The 19,970-nt window shown below is 42.5% G+C and overlaps 1 protein-coding gene across 3 annotated transcripts in view; it reads right to left on the bottom strand.

The window, feature by feature from the left end:
* The window catches only part of adgrg6 (adhesion G protein-coupled receptor G6), a 104,988-nt gene that overhangs the window by 59,837 nt on the left and 25,181 nt on the right, over positions 1 to 19,970 (bottom strand). For 2 of the 3 annotated variants that reach the window (XM_080290086.1, XM_080290087.1), the window contains exons 3-6: positions 8,506 to 8,853; positions 5,726 to 5,865; positions 5,227 to 5,506; positions 4,553 to 4,729 (exon numbers count right to left, since the gene is read on the bottom strand). In XM_080290086.1, the coding sequence (XP_080146212.1) occupies positions 4,553 to 4,729; positions 5,227 to 5,506; positions 5,726 to 5,865; positions 8,506 to 8,853 (945 nt within the window). The remainder of the gene's footprint in view (positions 1 to 4,552; positions 4,730 to 5,226; positions 5,507 to 5,725; positions 5,866 to 8,505; positions 8,854 to 19,970) is intronic. The other variant, XM_080290088.1, reaches the window with a different exon arrangement.

The following is a 19,970-nucleotide window of genomic DNA, read 5'->3' as shown; positions in this document are numbered from 1 at the left end:
AAAAAAGGCAAAGCCAAAGATGACATCATCAAATGGTGATGAAAACCACACAAAATCAAAGTCCACTGAAGCTCTGGCAGGTAAATCCAGCACTCTGTGTCCACCAGCACTGGCCACATACTAAAGGCTATATGAACCCTCCTCCTAAAGTGGAAGAAAACATGCTACAACACAAAAATATAATTCAGGGTGAACTGTTCATCTGAATAGGATGGGCACCAACAAACTGTACCCTCAGAAGTGAGCACACAGTCAGTGAAAACATCATTACAGAGGACCGTTTAGTTTTAGCAGCGTGTCTAAAAAACTGTTCGTTTGCTTACAGCTCAGCAAAGATGGTTGAGACTTTTTTTTCTTAATACCTTTAGCTCGTTAGCCAAACATGCAAATATTAGATTGAAGCCTGCGTGTTTAAGAGCTCTGCGACCTTCAGATGGGACCTCACATGTCTGCTCTGATCCTTTCCTGTGCATCTCCATCGGGCTCAGACTAAAACACAACAGTTCGCTCAGTTAATCCTTAAACTGTGGCTGCTGATCAGAAACACTAACACTCCAATGCTCAGTGACTCTCAGTGTTCCCTCTCTGGACAGTGTGCACGGCCAGCATTACTGCACGCTGTCCTCTGTTACACAAAGACGTTTTGAGACCTGTTTGAAGGACTAATTTCATTTCCCCAACATACTGGACCAAGTATGAGAGTATGATGTAAATCTAACTGCTTCATTCCACTTCATGGAATGAACTTTTTCTTTCCAAGCACATACAAAGCGCTTTTTAACTATATAATAAATTAAATGAAGAACACGGAGGCGGGGGGTCAACGGGCGGCCAGGGCCACTTTCACTTCTAAGAACTCATTTTAAATGATTATTTATTTAAATAATAAAACACAGCTTTGTGTGGAACTGTGTCTCTCTGGGAGTTCACAAACAGTTTTTAGTGTATACACCTAATTATTATTTATTAATTATCAATAAGCTTTATCAATACAGAACAATCAATTATTCCTGACTCGCCTCAAAAATGTCTAATTCAATGACAATTAAAGATCACATAACTGAAATTCCTGAACATTAATTAAACTTAATAATAGTAAAGACATTAACAGAGAGGTCACTGCAAACAGCTGGATCACCACCAAATAAGGACAGATGATTTAAAATCTGGAGCTCAATAATTATTCAGTTTTTAAGCAAAAATGTAAAATATTTGCTTGTTTTGTCCAAAAATCTAAAGACGCATCACATTTTTCTTCAATGAATGACAGCGAATGAAATTAAAAAGATTCCAGGGCTTTTTCAGACTTTTCCAAACCTTCCCACTGCTGTTACTGCTTCTGTGTAAATGGCATTTATGTGTATCTGAATCCATTCGCACAAGCTGTGACCTGCATTTGAACCTCTGCTACACAAACCTGTGAATGAGTGTGACATCAAATCATTTCTAATCTCCGAGCAGCAGACATCTGCGAATGACTCCCAACACATTTTATTCTCCAGACTAATCCTCTGTTTGTGTTTCCTCCTGCTGCAATTATCCAGTTTCCCTGCAGGGACCAATTAAGTTCATGTCATGTTTATTTATTAATAATTCTGCTGCGATTGCTGCTGAGCAAAATGCGGAAGGCCAGCTGCAGCAAATGTGATCATCTAGGGATACGAGCAAAAGTTACTTTCATTATGAGTTGATATGATACGATTACTGATGTTTAATTTATAATATGTGAAAGAAGAGACTTTAATGGTGTTTTAATCCTGGGAACCTGTGGATACTGATGATGAAATGAAAAAAAGTGTTTAGTTTATCTAACAATGCATTTCTGTATCGCTGGATGATTCGGCTGCAGGGTTATGACAGTATTTAATGCACAGAGAAGAGATGCGTGTTGCATCTGTACAGTATATGGATGCGGATTGCTTTAATACAGGCCAAAAAAACACCCTGGTAAAGTCAAGGCTTCAAAGTGCATCCGGAAATTGATGGAAGATGCCACAGAGCATAATCTACAGCTTTCATACACAGCTGATAATCTGAACCTATAATAATCTGAGAATAATATATACAGAACCTTTAAATAACTGCTGCTGGGGAAGATCTTTTGTTTTGTGATTATGTTTTGCTGATTTTTCTACATTAAAGAAACATGAATCCAAAGGCTACCGTATTAGAATGATAAAAGGAGACCGTTACATATCCCAGTTCATGCATTAGCACAAGCCAACACACACATAAACTCACACTCACACAGGTGCACACAAGGTGTTAGCAGCACTCACCACTAGCTGGCGCAGTAGTTGTTAAGTGAATACAATGAGGGTAGCAAACTGTGAAGAGAGGGACAGGTTAGTGGGCATGAGTTCCAAAACAATACAGGCAAGAATCATTGGAGAGATCTGTAAATGCAAATGTGAGGTTGACACACTTAATAAACAAAAGACAGAAAGTAAGTCATCAGTCACTCAGGCAGCGTTTAATCTTCAGCACATCAGTCAAACCAGCGTAGGTGGTCTGAAGCTCCAGGAATTAGGCAGATCCCTCAAAATCAAAAGTGCGTGTCTGCAGATGTGTGGAGGTTACCCAAAATGGAAATGCCTGCAGTCTTAAACACTTGTTGTTGATGTCGCTCTGAAGCTTGTTGTGCACTGTGTGCTGCACCATGTCAAAGCTGTAACATGAAAAACCTCACTCATGTCTCGGTCTATAAAGTCTCTGTATGTGTGGATCTCACAGATAAAGTTTCAGGTACAGCTAAAGTGAATGCCCCCACCCCCCGGAAAAGATAATGTCAGCTTCTTACTGTAAGCGCAGGACAATATGGAAGGTTAGTGCAGAATCATGCATTTCTAAAAAACCACCACAAGTCTCAGAGGTAAACAGGCATGCACACACACACACACACACACACACACACACACACACACACACAGAAGGCTCTTTCTTCAGTGGGTACAGTGTTGGCTGGAATTTCACTAAAACCGCTGTGGCTAACCTCCTGTGGCTATACGCTCGTTTACAAAGCTTTAACTAGGAGGTACTGCACTGTCGGTGCGCGCACACGCGCGCACACACACAAACACAAATGTACACGCAGGTTTGTACCAGTGGGTGTGTGTATGTGTGCAAAACATGTTAATAAAAACAGTGAGAAATCTTTAATAACTGAGTCATTTAAATGTACATGCCTCCATTCGGAGCGGTACAGTAGCACACATCTGTGTCTGTGTGTTTCACCAGCCAAGTGGGTTTGTGGACCAGAGCAGGAATCACAGCGATTTCTGATCAGCAGCCAAACAGGTTGCTGGAGCTGATTAAGTCACCAGGCGCAGCTAAAATCTACCAGAATTTGGCTGAAGTCTGGTTCTAATTTTCCACGCTGATAGCAAACAGACTGAAGTGCTGACTGAAGAGTACCTGGAGGTGTGTGTGTGTGGGAGAGACATGCGACTTCTTGGTGCCACAGTAAATGGGAAGAAAAATGTTTTCATGGCAACGTTTAGTGTGCACACTCAGCAAATATGATGTGTTAGAACGTCTCTCGGCTCTTCCTGACTCCTCTGTGTGGACCGCTGGTTCCAGCTAAAGAACAGAGTTTGAGTTTTTTAGTTTCTTCTTCGTGTTTCAGCTTTTCCACATTTGCTCAGTCTAATGTTGTAAATCAAAGAAACGTGTCAGCGTGGCTTCTCGATTTAACCGCCTTTTTTCTGTGTGTTGTGGCAGGCTGTGGGTAATGTAATGCTGACAATGATTCAGACCTCTGGGTCGGACGCCACCGCGGTGACGCAGCCCGGTTGACTTGAAACACAATGCTTCCTAGTGTGAAACACGAGGTGTGAGCAGAAGCTTACGGGAACGCTCGATGCAAATGAAAAGCCTCATTTAAATGTGCCTGCTTTTAGCGCCGCTGCTATTCTTAGAGTCCCTCTGTGATGGCTGCGGGATCTCTCTAAAAGTGTCAAACTGGTCATCATTCAACTTCGGTTTTATTTTTCGGGAAGTGGGCAACGATGCAGAGAATCTGCCAAGCGGTTTAGATCGTGACTGAAGATGGCGATGTGTCGGTGCAGCCAAAAATCTCCTTCACAGTAAGAGTGCTGTGTGCGCAGATACCTCAGGGGTCTCATTCATCGCAGAACAGCCAATAAATGATTTAAAAACATGGCGATCGTGCTCCTGCTCTCACTCATTGCTGTGGGGCTCAGAATGTTCCGATCCTGGCATTGATCCGTCATTAAAAATTTTGATCGTGTTCGAGGTCTGTTTAGATGGCGAAGTGTCAGACTGGACTACCAGGGAGTGATCTAAGATTAGCAGCTGGATGTGCAGAGAAACAAACTTTCTGATCGGTGCTCATGCAGTAAAAAAGTCGAATAAAAAAGTTCTCTCCTTTTTGCACATTTCCATCCAGTGACCCAGTTCAGGCCTCCTGGCAGGTCAGTGTGACACCCCTGACCTGCAACACACGTGGCTCTATCACAGCCCATGCAGCACACCCTCCTGTTCCCGCCATCGTGCTTGTTTAATCACATTTTGATTTCTTTCCTGTACTCACTGCAGCTGAGCGAGGTGTTCGTCTGGGCCAGAGAGGCCGGGATGGTCCAGTAGCTGTTGTCCCAGTCGATGACATTCCCCACGTGGTCACACTTTAATGCGCCGAGCTCCTGAATGGACATGGCGTAATTCCACAGCCGCAGGTTGTAGATGTTCCCATCGAAGCTCTGCTGCTGACCTGAACAAATCCCAGAAAAACAGCACTGAGCATTGCAGAAATGTATTAATTTATTTTCCTCTAAGAGCACAATAATAATTCTACATCCTCAAAGTATGCAGTTACATCAATGTCTGCTTAGGTAGAAGCGGGTTAGTAATGAGCTCAGCACCATAGAGCAGGGCTTGAGACTTTCCCGCTTACTAACAGAAGTGACTGCATCACTTATCAAACCAAGGTTACTGTATGTGACAGCACAGGGCGCCATGAAATGTCACGCAGAGAATCAGCATTCCAGGTTTTTGTTTTTTTTTGCTTTAATATTCTGTCTACGAGTGTCTTTCATCCATTTTATCCTTTAATGCACACAGTTTCACATCTCATAATCCCGCAGATCCCCAAACCTGTGATTACCGGGTGGTGAAGTTTCTCTGCAGAATGTCTTTAAAGTGGTTTGACACTTTACGTGCACGTCTAACAAAATGCATCAAAAACATACAACTCGTATTGGAGCTTACTTCCTATCCGGAATTCTCCCCCAGCCTGCACGGAGTGTCCGGTGGAGCTGGAGCAGGTCTTGGCCAAGTAGTTCCCATTGAAGTAAACAGCCACACGTCCATTTGATGATGTCCAGAGGACACAGAAGGACTTCATGGAGTTAGTGAAGTCAGATGGTAAGATGATGTTGTCTATTGGACAGACCACTCCATCAACCACCATCTTCATCCCCGTTCCATCGGAACCAAGACTCAGCAACATGGCGCTGCTGTCATTGGAGTAAGTGAAGATCCATTCTTTCTGTTCAGGGAACAAGAACAATAGCTAACACAAACTTGCTCTGGTGGGATGAATAACACACATGTGCGTATAAATTAAATAATTTAAAGCCCCTAAATGGGTCTATTTTCTTATGATTTGACTTACTTAAGACTGAAGCTGTAAAAAAAAGTTAATGAAATAAAGAAATAAATGACCAGATGGAGTTTAGTCAAATCAAAAAGTGACGTTTATCCAGACCTGTTTCAGGCTGGTGCGCTCCACCTCGAAGCATATGGTCAGCTGACTCAGCGCAGGGATGGAAACAGAATTGGCGACCTTGGTGATCTGCCCGACACCGCTGCTCATCTTGATCTTCTGGTTCCTCAGGGCCACAGCAACTAAAACGCAAAGAAGGACATCGAGAAGAAGGAAGGACGAGAAGTAAAGACAAAAGACGAGAAAAGTAAAAAGGAGGAAAGAAACAGGAAAAAAGCAAGCAAAAGCAAAAGGAAACAAGGTGAAAGAGCAAAAAGAATAAAAGAAAATTCAGGAAAAATTCAAGATTCAGGATAAAAAAGGAAAAAAGACAGAAATGAAATAAAAGACAAAATTCCAGAACAAAAGCACCAAAGAATGAAAGAGAGTAAAAATAACAAAAATAGAAAGTAGGAGAAGCAAAAAATGTAAAGAGATAAAAAAAAAAAAAAAAGAAATCCAGAAATTCAATCAAGGAAAGAAAGAAATGTTAAAAAAAAAAAAAAAAAAAAGGACAAAAACGGGAGTGAAAACTCAGAATCACAGAAGGGAAAATTACCGAGTCTTTGATTGGTTTTTCAGTTTAAACAGGTCAAATCAAAACTCGATTTCACCCAACAAAGCTAATTATTATTGTTCAGATGTGATTTGGTGATAATATTTGCTTCATGTGCCGAACTTTTTAAATGAAAGTTTGACTGAAAAAAGCAAAGCGGTGATGATGAGTCTGAGTTCGACTCTCAGAAAACAGACGTTTTATCCACAAGCAGCTCCTAACCAGGACCTCAGCCTTTCTCAAGCGTCACGTCAAACGACGTTTCTCAGCAGGAGAGTGGCTCTGGCTGGAGCTGTCATCTCTCACTGCTCACTGGAAAAGCGCTCAAATATACACAGCAAACATGCAGGAAGGCAGGTACACACGGTGCATCAACACACTGCAACAGCGTTGGGTCAGTCGGTGACACATCGGACTGTCTGTGACGTCTGAGACGCTTCGGTCTCTTGACTGCACGATAACCTAAAAACATGCACCTTCAGTCAGACTGTGCATGAACTCATACAGCTAAAGTCAAGAGGCTGGCCTCCAGCGAGGAGACAATGTAGTTTCCAAGTCCAATTCAGCCTCTCATACAAACCAGGAAATTGATTGACTGATTATACTTTTTATCACTGATGAAACAACTGGTGTGGAAACACTTCCCTCTGTTTTTAGATGATAGATGATAAATGTTTCTGATTTAGGAACAGCTTTGTTGTCATGGTGTTAAGCTGGAGCTAGGAGCTGTACACAGGCATTGATGGCAGGTGTCTTAACGTGTTGGTGAATGAAGAGCAGGGAGTGCAATGACACTGGACACCTGGTACTAAACAACAAAGCCTTTCCACTCTCCAGTCCAATGTCCAACATTTCCTGGGCCAACAAACTGCCCTGAAATCCATGCTAAGCTAACGCTATATGTTATCTGCACCTGTTGGTTCATTCAGAGACCATAAGGCCTCTTCACATGATTTAAGGCTTTATGCCAGGGGTGTCAAACTCATTTTACAGCAAACTTTGACCTTAAGTGGGCCAGTTATGTGTTTAATTGATTTCGTTCTTTGCTGTGACAAAGAAAGAAATCTGTCAGTGCAACTCTTTGGACTTAAACTGTAAGAAATAAATATGTAAAATTGCAGAAAAAGTTCTGCTAGCCCATTTTCGATACTGTCCATTAGATTTTAACTTAAGTCTTAAAAAATAGATTTTTATGGTAGAAAGTGAAAAGCAGAAACCTTTGTTTTTCACTGAGGTTTTATTAGAGACAAAGCTACGTGTTTTGTTATTTGGCAGAATTTGTGAAAGTTGAAATTTCTTCGGAATTGAACAGCAGAAATGAGGTTGCAACATCAGAATCTGTGAGACGTCAGCACTGATGGTGTGTCCACGTATACGCCATCAGGTGAACGCGCCATACTTTGTGTTTACATCTTTTTGCAGAGTCTGTTTACCTGTTCTTTCATCGTTTGCTGTTTCAGCTGTTTGGTGGTCGTTAAAATGGTTTTTTGAGCTTTCAGCTGAGATTCTGACGTTCCCGTGGATACCACACACGTCTATGTTTAAATAACAGATCTCTGTACATCACATTAAACCAGATGTTCTCCCTCTCGTCTCCGGTAACGGGGCATTGGGGTTCAGCAGGTTAATTGTTTATCGTACTGTAAATTACTTTGTGCAGTACGAACAGCCATAAGGGAGTTTTTTTTTATGTATCATTCCTATCAAATTAAAGTCCCGCCCCCGTCCGCATGGATTCTCAGCAGGGCTATCAATAACTGACATATGAAATTATCTCATGGGCTGGATATAATTGTATGGCGGATGTGGCCAGCGGGCCGTACATTTGACACCCCTGCTGGTTTTTACCAGTTTGAAACTTTGCAGTATGCTGCACACATACACCCTCCATCTGTGAGTACATAAACACTGGCTGGTTGTTGGACTGCTAATGGTCGGCTGCAAAGATTTCACATGTCAGCAAACCAAAGTGGGTTCACACCTGCGTGAGAAAAACCTCCTGGACCAAATTCTCCTTGATTAAACACTGTGTGTTACATGTGACAATGGTGCTTTTGGTCAGAGTTTAGTGAGCAGAGCATTTGTAATCCTCATGCTGTAACATCGGCCCTTTGATGTAACCAAATGAGCCGTCCTTGTCACCAAACCCATCCTCAAACTCTTATTGTTTAATGCCTGACTTAAGACACAGCTGAAGATCAGGACCCTGTTGGCGGCTTTCACCTACCATGTTGGAAGCTAACTCTGAAGCCTTTCTTCTGCACACTGAAGTCGGAGGTAAAAGACAGCACCATCTGGTTCCCCGTTGAGTTTAGCGTCAGCCCGTTGGCCGTCAGACCACAGAACACAACTTCAGCGCTGCCTGTATTCACCTTCACCCAGTCATAGATGCATCCCGGCGCCTCCTCCAGTTCAAAGTCCAGGAAGGACAGCTGGATAATGAAGCCGGTGGGGGCCTGCATGATCCACCTACAGTTGTACGAATTGGGGTATCTCTGGGGATAGCACGGTGATGTGATTTCTCCCTGGGCCTCCGTTAGCACCAGGTTACAGTTTGTGGAGGCGCAGCCCAGTACTGGGGGTGATAAATTCATGAGTGTTCACACTGTGACAACCTTCAATGAGGCAGCAACATAACGGAGACAGGACGCTTAGTAAACAAGGACATGGGGATAAGAATGAGACAAAGAGTACAGGACTACAGGGCCATAAGATGTGAAACAGACAGGGAACAGACATATTTCATACAATCTTTAGAAGTCAATAGGCAAAGTAGTTCTCACGGACAAACGCAGCCCAGTCAGCCAGTCAGGGATCAAGAAAGGTTTTCAAGAAGGACTCAGAAGACAAACCCAGTATGTTTTATTGCTGTTTACAGGACAATAAGATAAGATGCAAGAAGAGTAGTTCAGGAGTAATCTTGGAGCAATTGCACTTCAGTTATGAGCCAGAACAACTCGTGCAGTTAATCCAGAGTGTAATCAAACTAGCAGACTGACACCACAACCAGTCTCTTGCAAGTTTACATTGAAAACACACAAGCATGCACATGCAAAGTGAGTGAGTCACCCTTGTTTCAAGAAGCAGTCAAATTCTTAAGTTTTAAACAAAAATGTGAAAATCTTGGCAGAAAATAAAAAAACAAGAGCAGCTGTGTTCAGTTCTCTGAGATCCAAAGAAAACCACTTTCATTTAAAGGTACCAATACATGCTGCACTTCGGCCGGCTGAGATTCCATATTTAAGTTAATATAAAGTCATATTTCACATTTTCACATCCCGGTAACGGGGCCACGTATAGCCCTATCCACCTCCAACCGTAAAATGTTGGCTGTTAATGAAGCTTGATATAAAATTTTCTACACATGAAACATGTTGGCCTTCATCGCCCTTAACAACAGCTGGAAACAAAAACGTTTCCTGAGGAAAAAAAAAAATAACAGACAAGAGCTGAAATGGAAAGTGGAAAGAATGGTTTGCTTCTCTCGCTCGGGGCAACAATGGCCTCCGTTGATCTCAGGCTCGGCCTTTGCGGCAGCCAAAACCACAGCCAACGTCAGAAACGCCAGCATGCACGTGCACGCGTCTCAGAGCCCTCGTTCCAATAAGAAAAGCTTGGCGGTGTAACATTTCTCACAGTCGTCTTATTTCATATTCATATGTTTTACTGCAGAAACTGACAGCTCCGCGCCTCGCTCATGGGAACAGAAGCAGATGAGGTGAAGCTCACGCATCGTTCTGGTAAATGTTATTAACCAAGTGCAGCAGACTTCAAATTACGAGCGGCTAAAACAATCGTGGCATGTTGCCAGATCCTGAAACGCTTTCAGGCTTCTATAGCGCTGCTTAAATCAAAAATAAGGAGACAGCTGCTCAAACAGCTAAATCATGGCCGTTAATCCTTTGAGCCACCAGGACGAGTCATAACATGAAAAAGGAGTCATTTAAATGCATTTAAATAAGCAAATAAGCCACACATTTACCTCCTTTCACAAATATTTGTACGTATGAGTGACCTGAGGAAGGGGTCAGTGTTTCTCTGCTAATGGAACATCCTCGACATGATGCTTCTTCACAGATTCCCAAAAACACACATAAGGAGTCTTTGCAGTGCTGTGTTACTGTTACTCAATCAGAGTAGGTGTTCCCCAGCCTTCACATCCAATTGGTCAATCAAATGCACGAGCCTAGCTCAGGCATATCCTCGGACACGCCTACCATCCACAGCAATGGCTGAGGAGTATTTAGGAATCTCCCAGCTGTGTCCTTTAGAGACCTCTGCCTAAGAAACCGTGATCACCTTCGTGCTTCATGTTTTTTTTGATTCAGGGTTTGTTTACACTGTGACGAGGCTATTTGCCTATCTGGTGATTGGTGATTTCAGAGGACACGGAACACAAAAACCTGCACATACACAATCACCACTCACGGGTGGTGACAAACTCTTGCTGACTGTGTCCCAAAAAGGTTTTAAATGCTTTCTGCCGCTGTAAGCCATACTCCTGCTGTGCTTCTGCCTTTTAATGCACCTGGCTTTGAAATGGCATTGGCTGAATTGAAAAGTTCAAACCGTGGAGCGTGAGGTTATATCCCCCCATTTATTCCACCCCTCTTTCCTTGAGTCATTTATGTTCTACAAGCAATTTACTGAAAGCATGCTGAACATGTCGGATCAACAGAGGGTGATGTAGGATTTCTATGCTGACAGAAATACACATGCAGACTCTGACTGCACAGGTGCACGCAAACACATTCACAGCACACATGGCAAATTTATGCACAAAAATTCCAATCCTCCTAAGTGTGCGTGTGTGTGTGTGAGTGTGTCTCAGCTAAACCTTTTGCTCCCATTAAAGTTGTTCAGCGTGAAATTTTAGGAACATTTGGATGTAACATCAAAAAGCACCAAGCTTTTTTTCCTCCCTTCCACTAATGGAAAAGCTAGACGCTGCCACACGATTCAGAAAACAGCTTCACTCTCTCTCTCTTTCCCAGCTCTGCTCTGCTTCTCTCTCTTCCTCTCTCTCACTCACACACACAAAATGAGTGTTTCCCCATGTCTCCTGATTCCCTGATTTCATTCATTCAGGGTAGGCTTTGTGTCTGTGGAAGGGGGGGCATTTGTAAGTCGCACAGTTCATCCCTCAAAAGCCTAAAAGCTGCCTCTCAAGTTTCTGGCAGTACAACTTCACATTTCTCTGGATTCTCTCGTCTCCAGCCGACCCTTCTGATTGATTCTAATGGCTGGACCCTCATCAGCCAACATTTTAATATTCAGCCATAATATTTTTAATAATATTCACTAACTGAAAATCTCACCAACTAGAGAGCGTCAGCATCTTGTTAATACAAGATGCTGACGCTCTCCCTGAGTGCACTCTAAGTGTCCAAATACCATTGGTCTGACCAGTCCTGCGTGCTTCTGTTTGACTGCAGCTGGTCTGAGTGTCGATATCTTCAAGATCAGAGCAGCGAAGGCAGGAAAAAAAAAAGGTTTCATGTTTTCAGCCTGAATATCAAACTACAAGGCTCACAGACTCTGACGCTTCTCTTTCATGTCTCTTCGGCACAATGCCTGCACAATGTGCTGGCTGAATATAGCAGGATGCCCTGGACATTGTTTATTCAATGGATTTAAAGGTGCTGGGTGTAATTCACTTAGTCTGGCATAATTAGTCATTTCCTGTCCAAATGTTCCTTCAGTTTCCCAGATCAAAGACGGCAACATCAGTGACAGTCAAAATGTCTTTCAGCTCCAATAAAACAGTCAGTGAGGCTGGTCTCTTTAACATCCAGGCGTCCGTGAAACAGGGCTTGAGCAGAGTTAGGAGGCAGCAGAAAGCCACAAAACTAGCTGATATCTCAAGATGTTACACCATGTTTTCACTTTACTAAATAGTATTACTAAAAAAAAAAACTAAAAAAAAACTATAGCACGAGTATAATCAGGGATGTCACCAAAACCAATATTTACATTACCTTTCAGTACTAAATTTCTGAAAACATGACAGTACTTTGGTTTTTGCCAGATAGGGTTTTGTTAAAAGAGAGTGATATTTGGGTACCAATAAAGATTACTATCAAATTAGATGCTTTTCATTTCATTCATTTTCAACAACATAGCCATCTTTGTCTCCTCCATCTGACACACAGCCCCTCCCTCCACTAGCAGCTGAACACATGGGCAACATCTTAAATACAGATACTCTGGTATTTAAGAGGAAATTCAGTAGTCCACTGTTACGTGCCAAGAGATGTGGCTTTGCTTTTGTGTTCTTTTTACCTTTCAGGTGTCAAGCCTCCACCTATTGGCTAGTTCAAAGTTGACTGTCATGTGTCTATTGCCTGGTCTAGGCACAGTGGGCCAATCAAATTCAAAAGAATTATTAAATCCGACCTTGTCCTGATTGTCTCGTTAAATTTATATCATCAGGCTGTTAGTTCTGTGGTGTGTGGAAGAAGATGGGCAAGGTGGCCTGAAATTCCCCAGATGGGTCATTATTTTAACACAGAGGAGGGGCCTCAATTAATTAACACAGCTGCCTGCTGCACTCATGGTGTCACTGCTCTGCTAAGCCAGTGGTTCCCAAACTTTTTTTTGCTAGCCCCCCCCCCTTTGTTTTACAAGAATAATGTTCGCCCCCCCATTTTGCTCCATTGCGGTTTATTTCACACCTCAAACATTTAGTAAACAGTTAAGCAAATACAAGTAATCTGCAGGTAGTAAATAAATAATAAAATAAACCACTAACTCTTTTACGCTACGTCCACACCTACACGGGTATTTTTGAAAACGCAGCTGTTTCTTCCACACGTAAACGGCGTTTCGAATCACCGGAAACTGATAATTTTTTAAAACTCCTTTCAATCAAGAATGTGGGATACCGTTTGTCCGTGATTTGAAGAGCCCAGTGCGTGCTCCCAACAAGGTAAAACCAATTCTGCAGGGGAGACCTACCTTGGCACTTGTGCAGGTGAAGCCAAAGGGAAGATATGCTTCACCATATTTTCTAGTCTTTGGCTTAGAATGAAGTTGGTTTGGAAACATATTCAGCCATGCTTCATCTCCTGCTTTGCGTGTCCGTGGGCGCCCCATGGTAGCAGTGTCCAAGCGTTGTTTTTTTTCCCCTCTTTTCATACTGCGCCCCCCCCTGCCATGGCTCTGCGCCTCCCCTAGGGGGCGGGCCCCACACTTTGAGAAGGTCTGTGCTTAGCTAACATGAACATGAATAAAACACAACACCAGCAAATGAGCTTTGAACCAGAGGTGTGGACTCGAGTCACATGACTTGGACTCGAGTCAGACTCGAGTCATTAATTTTATGACTTTAGACTTGACTTGAAAAAATGTTCTAAGACTTGTGACTTGACTTGGACTTTTACACCAATGACTTGGGACTTGAATTGGACTTGAACCTGTTTACTTGAAAAGACTTGATATTTTACCCCAAATATAAAATTTAACATGCATATTATATAGAGATTGAAAATGTGACGTCATTCACGGGTAGAACCGCAAAGGATTCTGGGAACTCGTGGCAAGAGGTACTAGCGCACACAGACTTTCAATTGAAATCAGTTATACAGCGATAAAAAGAAACACAAAAATGTCAAGAAGCCGTTGTATTATTAACTGCAATAGCCGGTCGCATGACAGCCACGGGAAGCCGACGGGTAAAGAGATCGGTTGTTATCGGATTACGTCGTTGAAGAGAAATTGTTCGAGCCATGTTTCCGAAGTAACAAAGACGCGACGGATGGCCTGGATTGCAGCCATTCAAAGACCAAATATAACGTCCCAGAACCCTCCAGCTCACAGGTTAGTCTGCTCCAAGCATTTACACGAAGGTCAGTGTTTTTTAGTAGTTAATACGTCATTTTCATAACATAATTGGTGATATAGGTTACAAGCAAGTCTGGCACTGAACAGAAATTGTCGCGCTATGCTCCTTTATTTATTGTGCATAAATAGTGAATTGTCCTGACACAATATTGCGTTTCGCTTCTGTTATTATGGTACATTGACAAAAACATACTTTTATTCACAGGATAAAACGGGTTTTTTTGTATCACTAATTGCCCAGTATGATTACAGCATACAATATTATTGTCACTGCTACATTTCTGTGATGGGTACCAGAAATTATTTCCACTACTAATTAATTATCGTTGAGCTCAAAGGTCCTATTAATAAACGGTTAAGGAATGTGTATTTATGACGACAGTTTGTGAGACTGGTAAACTTATGATACGTACGATGGTCTTTCGTTCTACACGGTGCATTTCAAGGTCCTGCACCCATCCGTCGGTAAACTGTACCTGGGCTTGTTGCAGTGACCTGAAGTTACTAAACTTCATGAGTGTATGCACTCACTCCAAGAACCGTATGATTATAAATATGCATATAAATATGCTAAGATGAGATAGCTGACTTCATCTAACTAGCAAATGTTGTCCAGGCTACGTTGGTGATGCAGTTTTTTTTAATGTGTATGATATTTTTGTCATGCGGTTTTAAAGCCGGTCCTACAACCGCATCCAAGAATAACATGCAGCTTATCTCAGAACTGTCGGTGAAAATTATTCTTGGAGCTAGGTTTAATTGAGCTGCATTTTAAAGAGGTGCAATTTCACAATTTGTGTATATTTTCTACGTTCACTATTTTGTCATGTGTTGAGAAAAACACAGATTTAAAAATTACATGGTCTAATATTTACATTTAGCATATAACTGCAACATGCTTTTTTTCGTTTTTTTGAATGACTCGAAAGGACTTGAAATTCAAAGTTTCAGACTTGTGACTTGACTCGGACTTTTACACCAGTGACTTGAGACTCGACTCTGACTTGCCTGACATTACTTGAGACTTGACTTGAGACTTGAGGATAAAGACTTGAGACTTACTTGAGACTTGCAAAACAATGACTTGGTCCCACCTCTGCTTTGAACACCAAATTACAACAGCAGTCTCCTCAAGGCACTTTATAATGTAAGGTTAAGACCCTACAACAACACAGAAAAAACCCAACAATCAAATGACCCCTTAGGGCAAGCACTTGGCAGCAGTGGGAAGGAAAAACTCCCTTTTAACAGGAAGTAAACTCTGGCAGAACCCAGACTCAGGTTCTGCCAGAACCGGAATGCCGGAATCTGCTGTGACCGGTTGGGGTGAAGGGATCCCAACACATCCCAATCCTCTGCATGTCCTCCTTCACCACATCCATGAAATTAAAAGAAAAAAGAAACCATTCTTATCCGGTCTTTAAGTCTGACGTCATTACCTTATTTTTGTTTTTAAGAAAAACAAGAGGATGAGGATATTTGTTTAAAATTTTGATAGAACAGTAGCAGTATAATGTCCTCATAAGTGGATATCAGGCCCTTGTAAAGCAAAAATGAGTATTTTGGTCTAAATAACCCAAAATGTGATGTTCACATATGTGGACGCCAGGTCCTAGGACATAGGTGTCAAACTCTGGCCCGAAGCCATACCAAATTACTATTAGAGCTGGCCTACTGGTATTATACAGCTAATATATATATTGTTTAGTATTAAGCTTTGCTTGTTCCATATTCAGTTTTTCAGCTAAACTTGTTTGAGTCCATAAGAAAAGATTCATTCCTATATCTGGAGGAAGATTTTTTTTTTCAACAAATATTAATGTTCCATTTTGAATTTTGGCCCACTGTGTATTTGAGTTAGACACTAGTGCTAATTGTATTTTTCTCCATTATGTTAATATAAAATGTACTCTAGACACAGATCTTCTTTTAAACTGTTTTATTTTTTTAATTGTGCTGCATAATCTAATGACATGGTGTTTTTTTCATCCTTTTACTGTGTCGGCCGTTTGCGTCTGGCACTTCCGTCAAGAAGTTGTGTTGTAAGTGTGAAATGACTTTACAGGTACAGCCTTAATATTCAAAAACTGTATTTGGAACATTTCTGTTGGCTGAGGTGGGACAATAGGCCTCAGTGTCAGCCGGTGTGTACGTACACAGTCACACCTTTGTAGGTAAACAGATTCACACGGCTCTGAATCAGACACCCTGGGACAACCTCAGCAGCTGGATCATCCATCCATCCATTTTCATCCGCTTTGTCCGAGGCCGGGTCGCGGGGGCAGCAGCCTAAGCAAAGAGGCCCAGACCTCCCTCTCCCCAGCCACCTCCTCCAGCTTATCCGGGGGAATACCAAGGCGTTCCCAGGCCAGCCGAGAGATATAATCTCTCCAGCGTGTCCTGGGTCTGCCCCGGGGCCTCCTCCCGGTGGGACATGCCTGGAACACCTCACCCAGGAGGCGCCCAGGGGGCATCCTTGTCAGATGCCCGAACCACCTCAGCTGGCTCCTTTCGATGTGGAGCAGCAGCTGCTCTACTCTGAGCCCCTCCCGGATGGCCGAACTTCTCACCAGCTGGATCAATCAAACCTAAACTCTTTCTCTTTTCTCTGCTTGCCTCTTATTAATGTGATGACATTTCTCTGGCAGCTCCATGCAGCTGATAAACCCTGACGTGTGTGTGTGTGTGCGTGTGCGTGTGTGTGTGTGTGTTTAGTGGTGGGTGTGGGTGTATTTGCCAAACAGGAAAAAAAGCAGAACAGCAGACAGGAAGTCCACCCATGCAAATATGACTGTGCTGATAAGCAAATGTGGGAAATGAGGAGAGATTTGTTTCACAATAATCTGCTAGAGTGATACAATGACTTCAGGGTGGGAGGGGCCGAGAAGTGACACACTTCACTGCGCAGCGTTCTTCTTCCTGTTCGTCTTTGCTGTTCTTACTTCTCTTTTTCCTCTTTTCTTCTCCTCTTGTTTCCTAATTTCTTTTCACCCCCCTCTGTCTTATTCTCCCTTCTACTCTTTCCTTTTTTCTCCAGTCCATCCATCTTCCCTTTTCCTTTTCATCTTTTTACTTTTCTTGTTTCCCTTTCTCTTCTTCGGTTTCCTCTTCTTGACTTTACCATGCTTCCTCTCTCGTTATTGTTTCTTATTCAACTTTCACTTGTTTTCCTTCTTGTTTCTTCACTTCTTCTCTTCTTCCATCCTTTCCATCAGTTTCCCCTGTTTCCTCCTGACTCCTTTTTCACCTCTTCTTGTATGCTTTCCTCTATTTTTCTCATTTTACCTTATTTCTCTTCCTCTGCTTTCTATGACATCTTTCCTCTTGTTTCATCCTTTCTTTATTTTTTGTTTCCTTTCCCCTTTTTCTCTTCTTTACTGTCCCTTTTCCTTTCCTTGCTCCCTCCAGTTTCTTCCCCTCTGTTCATCGAATCATCTCCTGTCTCCTTGCTTTAATCTGGTCAGTCCACTTCTTGCCCCCTTGTCTCCTTCTGCTTGTGTTTAGCGATGTAATAAAACAAACGATCTTCGGGTCTCTCCGGTAGAGGTGTGATCTGCTGACTGTTATTTCAGCGGTAGCACATTAATGCCTCCTTGCTGGCTCCAAGTCACCTTCACTGCTGATAATCAGAGCAGGAGGAAAACTTTACAGCCTCCCCCTCGTTCATGATGAAGAGGACGCTCTGCAGCTCGACTGTTAACTAATGATGTGAGTCAGGGAGAGAGAGTGGACAGGAGCAGTCTATTTCCTGCTAATGTCTCCTTAAATTTCTGTCGCAGTTAACGGAGGAATCATTAGGAACGTGTGTAATGAGCGGAGGATTAGCAGTGGCACAGCTGTACGCATTTACATTTAGATGGGTGGTTGGTTTTGGCAGCAGCTTGTCACACATTGAGAGGTGGATGATTTCACCACTACAGAATTAATTTGAAAGGTTAATATTTTATGATCCTGGCAGCATTGAGTGTTTCTCTGTGGACTGCTATAAATTTCACCCTGTGTGTATCAATTGGATTAAAGCAAGAGAATCAAAGCCAAGCCAAACAGAATGAAAACGGGATTTATTTACAGGAAATGTGACAGAGACACAAATTATCAGCAGATTCTGCTGACAGAATAAAAATTGGGACTGAATAAAATAGTTTATTCATTTTTACCTATAAGCCGAGAGCTGACAGTGAGCCATGTTCTGGGTCATCCCAAGGAGATGAGAGGAAATAAGAAAAACAGAAGGAAGCAAAAAGGAAGCATCTTCTGATCAGGACGAAGACAAGAACAGGAAGAGGAGAGAGGAGGAAAAATGAAAGAACAGAGAAGGGGAAGCACAGAGGACAGAAAAAAGGAGAAAGAGGAAATGACGGATGGTCAGAGACGTTGGATAAAGGAAATCGTTTGGAGAAAGTAGATAAGAGAAAATAAGGAAAGGAAAGGACGAAGGAATGTCTCAGGGGTGTACGTAAATAAATGGAGACAAAAAATATTAAAAATAATCAAAGGAAAGGACAGCAGGGACAGCATGTGAAGGAAAGAAAGGTGGGGAGATTGAAAATATGCCAAAAAAAAAAAAAAAACGTGACAAAAGGGCAACAAATAGAAGAGAAGTGACAGGAAAGGAAGTAATTAAAAAAAGAGGGCAAGAATGAAAAGGGACTGGTGGGTAAAGGAGAACTGCAGAGAATAGACAGGAAACATGTGTGTGTGTGTGTGTCGCTGTGTTTCCTGTTAAAGATAAAAGGTCATAATGAACCTTCTCATGTCTTTGGGGAGGCTTCTGTCCCTGTTTGGCAGAGAGGACTCGTATTCAGCTCGTTAGAGGCAGAAAGCTGATGAAGTAGAAGTCAATTTAAAACTCCACCTCTCATCCTTTAGATTGAATAAATACTTAATATATTTGCATCAGGAACAGGACACAAACAACCGGTGCACAGTGTGTTTGTGCTCTGCTCCAGAGAGGAGATAGACGTGCAGGACTGCTGTACCGGCAGGCTGAAACATCAGCTTCAGCAGCAGTTCAACTGACTGAACAAAGCACACACAGAGACACACACACACACACACACACACACACACACACATAAACGAGGCTAAAAAGCATTCAGTTAACTCAAGTATTACATATTTCTTTATTTCAGTGAGACTGTAAACAGCCTGTTTGTACAGAGTACAGATGACGCAACACACACACAGTTTTAGTGTTTCCACTCTGTGTGTGTGTGTGTGTGTGTGTGTGTGTGTGTGTGTGTGTGTGTGTGTGTGTGTGTGTGTGTGTGGCTGTGGTTTTGTTAAAAGTAGGAGGTGAGATCAGGTTGGGCACAGGCTACTGGGATGGCCTGCTGCTTTATTAGCTTCTGTGTCTGTGTGTGAACTTTCACAGCTACTTAATGGAGACAGAACCAAACTTTTCTTGTATGATGCAAATCATTGAGTTGACTAAGGTTAAAGTTAGTGTGTTTGAGTGAAGGAGGTTTGTGGTCTTGAGGTACAGTGAAAGCAAAGAAGTGTGTGTGTGTGTGTGTGTGTGCTTCACACCTTCATTCACTCCTGCTAATTCACCCTCCTGAGTTTCCTGACAGCCAAAAAAAAGCATGTGACAAACAACATACAAACAACACGTCGCTTTAATTACCAGCATCCACGCAACCAGGCTGCAGGGCCGAGGCTAATGACCCGCAGCAAGTGTATGCTGAGCTGCTAATTACTGGCTGTGTGTGTGTGTGTGTGTGTGTGTGTGTGTGTGTGTGTGTGTGTGTATGTGTGTGTGTGTGTGTGTGTGTCAGAGGCTTGCCTTTTCCCAACACTCTTCATTTTTCATAACTACAGACTTTACACAATTTGAGCCCAGATTCCAGC

Source organism: Astatotilapia calliptera, chromosome 15, assembly GCF_964374335.1.
Source record: "Astatotilapia calliptera chromosome 15, fAstCal68.1, whole genome shotgun sequence".
Lineage (NCBI taxonomy): Eukaryota > Metazoa > Chordata > Actinopteri > Cichliformes > Cichlidae > Astatotilapia > Astatotilapia calliptera.
This window is presented reverse-complemented; position numbering and strand designations above follow the sequence as displayed.